Source organism: Epinephelus moara, chromosome 14 (genome assembly GCF_006386435.1).
Source record: "Epinephelus moara isolate mb chromosome 14, YSFRI_EMoa_1.0, whole genome shotgun sequence".
Taxonomy (NCBI): Eukaryota; Metazoa; Chordata; class Actinopteri; order Perciformes; family Serranidae; genus Epinephelus; species Epinephelus moara.
This window is the reverse complement of record NC_065519.1, coordinates 31046224-31053355: the sequence shown is the minus strand read 5'-3', so window position 1 is coordinate 31053355 and position 7132 is coordinate 31046224. Positions and strand designations below refer to the sequence as shown.

The following is a 7132-nucleotide window of genomic DNA, read 5'->3' as shown; positions in this document are numbered from 1 at the left end:
ATCTCACACTACATCTTCTGTCTACAGAGACTCAGCCATGTTTGAGATGTGACAGAAGAAGTTTACTGACCTTGGTTTGTTGTGCAGCTCAGCAGTGAGGTCACACCTGAAGACAAAGAACACTCAGGTTAGTTTGAGGCTGTGATACAACGAGACCTTCGACACAACTGACGAACACCTGAGTGCAGCAACACAGAAAGATCTTTGTATCACATACTGATGGACACAGAGAGGAGGAGGAAACCCATCAGGACATTACACTGATCTATTTTTTAAGAAAAGTTCAACAGCAGCAGCAGTCTCATAAATGAAACAGAGGCTGTAAAGGCATCGTCACAACCTTTCAAATAAACATATGTTAAAGTTACAGGATTGTTACAGAACTCATTGTTCTTGTATTTCTTTCAGTTTGATGGTTTTAGAAACATAAACAGATGATACTTACAGAGCAGCAGCAGCAGAGAGGTTTCCTCCATCCTGTTACTTGGTGAAGTGATCAACTTGTTCATGGAAACTGTGATCAGCTCATGGTCACATCAAATAAAAGCCCCCTCCTTCCTCTGTGGCGGGCAGTGTTGTGGTTTCATCTCTACACACTGTTAGATTTCTTTGTTCAGTCAGAATAAAACAGATTAATTCAGTTTTAAAATGAGTCTCAACATGATGTGAAGAGAGACAAAAGATAAAACTTGAGCTGAAAAATAAGCAGCAACTGAAACATCAATGTAAATAACAGTGACACCTCACTAACACCAACACTGTGTGTGTGTGTGTGTGTGTGTGTGTTCATTGTTGTGATTGCAGGAGGTGAAAGTTGAAACTGCTCGTGTCATCACAGAGATTAAAGACGTTTATTTTAATCTGTTGGATTTATGACAAAATGACTTGATGATGATGTTCAAACAAACAGGCTGTATCTTCCTGTAGGTGGCAGCGGTTTAGTTGACAGGAAGTGGACCATATTTATATCTGCATGTGTGACAGCTTCTGTGTGTTTTACCCACTGAACTGTGAACATACAGAGTGTAGCTGCACGCTATCAAACTACTCATCAACAATCAGAATCAGGTCTGTTGCTGAGTAAGTTTTAACATACAAGGAATCTGCCTTGTTGTTTTGGAGCATGAAGATGAAAATAAGAAGATGAGCAGTAAAGATGTGCAGTAAAGTCAGGTGTAGTGTCTGTGGGGGCAGGATGAGAGTCTGTCAGAGGTCGTCCCAGGCCTTGTTCATGAGTCCAGCTGCACACAGGAAGAAACTGTTCTCATGCTGTGAGCTGTTGGTCCTGATGGACTGCAGCGTCCTACCACAGATGAGTGTTTCAGAGGGTTTGTTTCCGGGGTTGGAGGGGTCTCAGGGTCCTGGAGGTGTACAGGTCCTGGAGGGAGGGCAGAGTGCAGCCAGCTTCTCAGTGGAGTGAATGATACACTGCAGTCTGCTCTCGTCCTTGGCAATGGCAGCAGCGTACGAGGCAGTGACTGGTGACGATGACGGACTCACGATGGACAGTTTGAAAAAAATCAAATCGATGCAGCAGAATTAGAGATGTGGTCTTTTTTAATTACACACGTTCTCCTTCCTTGTCAAAACCTGGTGCCTACATTACCCACAATGCAGTGGTAGCCTGGAGCCTGGAGCAGAGACGAGGAGCTACAGAGGTCTGGTAAGCTCACTTGTTGTTGTGGTATTAGATATGGACAACAAGAGCATAAATGACTGTGTTGATCTTTGGATTCAACAACAGCTGCTCCACATGTGTTCACAACAATAAACTCCTTTTAGATACAGACACAAAGTGTCACGTCCAGTCAGTAACTTCAGGGAAATGACAACTACAGTCTCACTAATACACACAGGTGGAAATACCCTTCATCACAATCAACAACATTCATCTCTGCCTTTAGAAACTAACACAAGTGACCAGCTGCAGGAGAGAAACCACACGGCTGCTGCACCCACCTCCACAGAGGAAATGGAGGTTTTAACAGCTCTGAGACAAACATTCAAAGTGTTTGATGATGTCACATGACCAAGAGCTACCATGGGACAAACATCTCTTCAACAGCTTGTCTTGTTCTGTCTGAATTCACTCGTTACATCATCTTTTGATACGTTCAGAAAAGGTTTTTACTTTAGTCCAAAACAACCTGTAAGAGCAGGAAGTGACATCATCTGAAGACTAACTGTATGTTAAAGGGTTAGCAGACTGAGCTGCAGTGTGTCAGACATGTCAAAGTTATCTATCAGTCGTCCACATGTACTAACTCAAAGGAGCCGACTCTCTGTGTGTTTGCTCTGTGTTGCCTTCAAGTTCCTGTTCAAAGAGAAATGTGGTATTTGTGTCAGATGATTCTCTGACTTGTAGCTGCTGTGACTCTTAGTGCTGCATTCACATCCTGACAGACACAGTAAAGTTAGAGCAGGAAGACAATGTGAGGACTTAGTGTGGACTCCATCTTCACTGAGGTCACAGTTGTTGTGTCTCAAACTAACCTGAGTGTTCTTTGTCTTCAGGTCTGACCTCACTGCTGAGCTGCACAACAAACCAAGGTCAGTAAACTTCTTCTGTCACATCTCAAACTCACTGACTGTGTCTGACAAACACTGATAGAAGAGTCACTGGAGGTCACACAGGGAGGATTTAAGACTTCAGACTGACAAAGATCCAAAGACACAGGTTGAGAGGTTGATGGGGAGTCTGTCTGTCCTCCTCCTGTGTCTGCACAAAGTCTAGATAGGTCTGCAAGGAAAGAACCAGTTTGTGTCCTCACATGGACTGAAGGACACATTAGACGTTACATTAATCACATGATGTTGGACACAAACACAAACTGAGATCTGTCAGTGGCTTCAGCTTTTAATGTGTCTATCCTCTCCTCCCTGCAGCCTCTCTGACTGTGAGTCCCAGCAGCTCTCAGATGTTTAAAGGAGACTCTGTCTCTCTGAGCTGTGAGGAGGACGACAGCTCTGCTGGATGGACTCTGAGGAGGAACACAAGCGATGAAACCAGAGCAGAGTGTGGAGCTGACTGGGGAAAACTTGCTGGTTCTTCATGTATCATCAGTGTAGCAGTCTCATGGGACAGTGGAGTTTACTGGTGTGAGTCCAGAGAGGGAGCAACCAGTAAGAGCATCAACATCAGTGTCACTGGTAAGATCAGACTGTGGAGTCAGTGTTGATGAAGCTGTGTGTAAATGGATGAAATGCTGTAGTTTGTCTCTGTGTTGAGGTGGATCAGTGATCCTGCAGAGTCCTGTCCTCCCTGTGATGGAGGGACATGATGTCACTCTGCACTGTAAAACAAAGACGTCCTCCAACCTCCCAGCTGCTTTCTATAAAGATGGCTCCTTCATCAGGACTGAGCCTGCAGGTCACATGACCATCCGCCATGTAACCAGGTCTGATGAAGGCCTCTACAAGTGTGACATCACAGGTCATGGAGAGTCTCCACCCAGCTGGCTCACTGTCACAGGTCAGGAGGTTACCTTTGATTTCAGGAGTTCATTCATCCAGATATTCACCTGACCAGGTGGGATTCTCTCTACAGGTACACCTACAACCACAGCTCCACCTCCTACATTGACCACACCCACATCTGCAGCCCCGCCCCCTGACTCAGACGACCTCCACCTTGTGTTCAGAGTGCTCCTCCACCTGGTGGTGTTCTGTCCGTACTGCATCTCCGCTTTCATCATGGTGTCTTTATATCGACAACGGCCCACAGGTATCAATCAATCAATCAATCAATCAATCAATCAAACAATCAATCAATCAATCACTCTGGTGTTGATGACTGACACTTGTCTCTAACAGAACTCTTTCTAACCTGCTCTGACTGTAGGAAATGACCTGCCTGTCTCTGTGGTGATAACTCCGCCCACCCAGGCTGAGGAGGGATTGGACGATGACTACGATGATGTCATCACTGCTGTCACCACGGAGCATCACTTCTGAACTGACGTGAAATGAAGCTAAAATGTTTCATGTTTTCAGGCCTTGGTAGATGAGAAACAGTGGAGGACCCAGAACGCTTCCCTGTGGAACTCCACATGTTGTAGTTTGATTTGTAGATGATGTTGTTGAGACATGTTTTTGTCTCGTATTAAAGCTGATAGTTGTTCAGACTCTGCTGTGAGTCGTGTTGTTGCTCATGTTTGTTTCAGTTTCAAGTTTTAAATCTCTTTAGATCAAATAAAACAAAATGATGAGCATCTTTTCTCTCTGTGTTTTGTTCTCATGTGATCATGTGATTTTATAGACGTATTCAACAAAGAGGAACAAAACGACCACAAAGAGATGAAGAACAAACACAAAGAGATGAAAAACTTCTTCAGAGATGCTGAACGAGTCGTCTGTCCTTTAGCAAAGATATAGACTAACATAAAAACATAAAAACAACTACAAAGGGAAACCAAAAGTCACTTCTGTGTGCTGAGTATTGAGAACAGCGAGGACAGATTCAACATTGAAGTAGCGGCTGGTCAGTCCTCCGGCGATTCTCTCATAAACCGCCCGTCCTTCACCGTCCCCGTCATCTGACGGTTAATGGCCTTTTCGTTTGCGAGGACAAGGTGGCTGAGCAATTCCTTGTCTCCCCAGTTGCTCATCTTTACAGTGTCTGTCAGGTTTGTGTTTCCCTCTTGCTACTAGCTGTTCGCTAATTCCTGCTATCAGCTGTTTCCTGTTTATCCACCACCAGTGTGATGGACGCGTCATCGCTTCATCGCGTCGCTCTCATCGCCTGAAACGCGTAGCCCGAAGCGACATTGCGCGTCATCGCGTCATTTACATTGATTTTGAATGGAAACTTGTGGCGTTCATCGCGTCCATCGTGTTTGGTGTGAACGCACAGTAAGTCGTCTGGGGGGTTCCATTACGTTTCGCCATCTTGAGAATACACCCGCCAGCAAGGGACATACAGCACCGCCTTCGGCGTTTTTGTTGAGAGCCAGGCCAGCACTGCGTGACTGAGGAGCCGAAGGAGAGGAGCAAGAGGCGCTTCGCTACTACCCTGGCAAATTTGAAACAAAGTCCCACTCTTTGAGCATAATGCAGGATCATGCATATGCAGCATCATGGGAGACGGAATCCTTGTCGCCAAGAAAGCGCAAAAGGGAATAGAAAAGGCAGCGTGACCGGCGAATTAAAAAAACGAAGGCCCACATCGGGGTAGCCTTTCCCAGGTAGAGAGAGCTGCTGAGGGAGAATGGTAATGCAATCACAGGCCAGCGCCGCTGTTGGCTGTTAGCCGCTGTTAGCGGCCAGTCGCTAACAGCCTCATCCCTCTCCTCGCATCACTGCGCCGCTGTTAGCTGTTAGCCGCTGTTAGCCGCTGTTAGCGCTGGCCTGTGATTGTATTACCTTTCTCCTTCAGCAGCTCTCTCCACCTGGGAAAGGCAACCCCAATGCTGACCCTTGTTTTTTTAATTCGCCGGTCACGCTGCCTTTTTGATTCCCTTTTGCACTTTCTTGGCGACGAGGATTCCGTCTCCCGTGATGCTGCATAATACATGATCCTGCATTATGCTCAAAGAGTGGGACTTTGTTATGCGGCAGTAGTGCCGCTGGCCACTAACAGCTGTTAGCGGCGCAGTAATGCGAGGAGAGGGATGAGGTGTGTGAGGTTGAGCCACTTGTCAGTTGTCAAAGGACAAGACGTGATTGGTTTGTTTCAATTTACATCCGCCCCAACAGTCCTACGTTGTAAACACAGCCAGCATGGTGAGGAGGGGGTTTGTCAACTCACGCCGCATGTGTCTGTGTAGGAGCCTGAATGAATACTCCATGTAGTATCGGATGACATGGTTTCATCAGTGTTATCATAGCTTTTTGGTACACAGCGGCTACCGTTGTTGAAATACGTGTTTGAAACAGTGAGGCGCTAGAGTGAGCCATCTGTTTGAATACAATATATGATTTCAACGTTAGATGGGAGAAATTCCTACACACTGTGGCTTTAAATATATACAACATGTTTTAGACCTTTAAATTTCTCACAGTAACCACAGCTGGTTAACAAAGAAAAAAACCTTACATTAATAGTTAGAGTCAGAATTTATCAGGGTTTAGCGTTTAGGTTCATCTGGGACACGGGTTCCCGACCTGGGGGTCCAGACCACCACTAGGGGTCGCCAAAGCTTCACAGGAGGGCGTGAGCCTTTAATGAATTAAAGGGATGTAAGAAACTTTAAAAATGATACACAAGAGGCCTGTGTCTCAGCATGTCATTCATTTCTGTGAAGAAAACTAAAAGTTTAGATATTTATTTAAGATATAAACTTTATAAATACTCTCACAGAGTCTTCACTCTCTGCTGAACAGCCTCGACCTGCATTAGAAAAGTTCACAGTTAAAACAACCGAAGAGCTGATAGAAGAAAACACTGCATCTGTCAGGTCCCCTGTCTCTAACAGGACTGCCACTCACAGACACAGTGTGACAGATGACCCGAGACCTGTGACTCTGTAGAGTGGACAGCTGAGCTCACTGATGTTGAGGAAGTGAAGGTGAATGATGGAGGAAACATCAGTGTAGGTGGTGATGAACACCAGCAGGTGGAGCTCAAACACTGAAGCAGACTGAACACAGGAGGACTCTGCGATCACATCTGGTCTCTGATGGTGCCGTCACATCAGATGACATCACTGGTTTATGAGCGTCCCTCTCTGTGCCATCCTCAGGTCATTCTCTTATTGACCTGTACAGTGAGTGTCCTCAGGTCTTTGACCAGTTTCTAGTCTTACAGGAGTGGGATGACTGGTCTGATGTGTGTCTGTGACCTGTGACCTCCGTCAGGGATACTACCAGGGCAGGAGAACAACCACACAGGTGCGGCGTCTTCCACTCGACATCTGTATCAGCTGTGAAGACCGGACCTCAAACTCTTCAGCTAAACCTAAATCTGACCTTCATCCTGAGGACAGGTCAAAATGTCCTCACCTTCAGTAATGAGACGACCAGAAACCAAGTCTGAAACCTGACGTGTCCTCTTTCACCTTGTGGGGACTCGACTCCCGTTTGGGTTCAGGCCCCCACAATGTGAGTGTGTGAGAACAGATGCAGGAGGTGTGTGTGATGACAGGACACACACACACTGAGTGTAGAGGCTCAGTATGATGTTGACTGACAGCTG

At 46.0% G+C, this 7132-nt stretch overlaps 2 protein-coding genes across 2 annotated transcripts in view; one reads left to right on the top strand and one right to left on the bottom strand.

Annotated features, from left to right (window-relative positions):
* The first annotated feature begins 2520 nt into the window (after nucleotides 1-2520).
* Nucleotides 2521-3986, top strand: LOC126400685 (uncharacterized). Its single transcript, XM_050061585.1, has 5 exons — nucleotides 2521-2550; nucleotides 2887-3150; nucleotides 3230-3472; nucleotides 3548-3724; nucleotides 3842-3986. Exons 2-5 carry the CDS (start codon nucleotides 2919-2921, stop codon nucleotides 3952-3954), a joined length of 765 nt encoding a protein of 254 aa, XP_049917542.1. The 5' UTR covers nucleotides 2521-2550; nucleotides 2887-2918; the 3' UTR covers nucleotides 3955-3986.
* Nucleotides 3987-6078: 2092 nt separating this feature from the next.
* LOC126401203 (uncharacterized) overlaps nucleotides 6079-7132 on the bottom strand; it is a 3734-nt gene continuing 2680 nt past the window's right edge. The window contains exons 5-6 of the mRNA XM_050062320.1: nucleotides 6427-6614; nucleotides 6079-6157 (exon numbers count right to left, since the gene is read on the bottom strand). Of these exons, the coding sequence (XP_049918277.1) occupies nucleotides 6079-6157; nucleotides 6427-6614 (267 nt within the window). The remainder of the gene's footprint in view (nucleotides 6158-6426; nucleotides 6615-7132) is intronic.

Bases quoted from the DNA above. Each gene is read 5' to 3' on its own strand.
- LOC126400685 (XM_050061585.1), top strand. From the start codon at position 2,919: ATGTTTAAAGGAGACTCTGTCTCTCTGAGCTGTGAGGAGGACGACAGC. The intron at 3,473-3,547 runs GTCAGGAGGTTA...TTCTCTCTACAG, and splicing joins CAGCTGGCTCACTGTCACAG to GTACACCTACAACCACAGCT. The intron at 3,725-3,841 runs GTATCAATCAAT...CTCTGACTGTAG, and splicing joins ATATCGACAACGGCCCACAG to GAAATGACCTGCCTGTCTCT.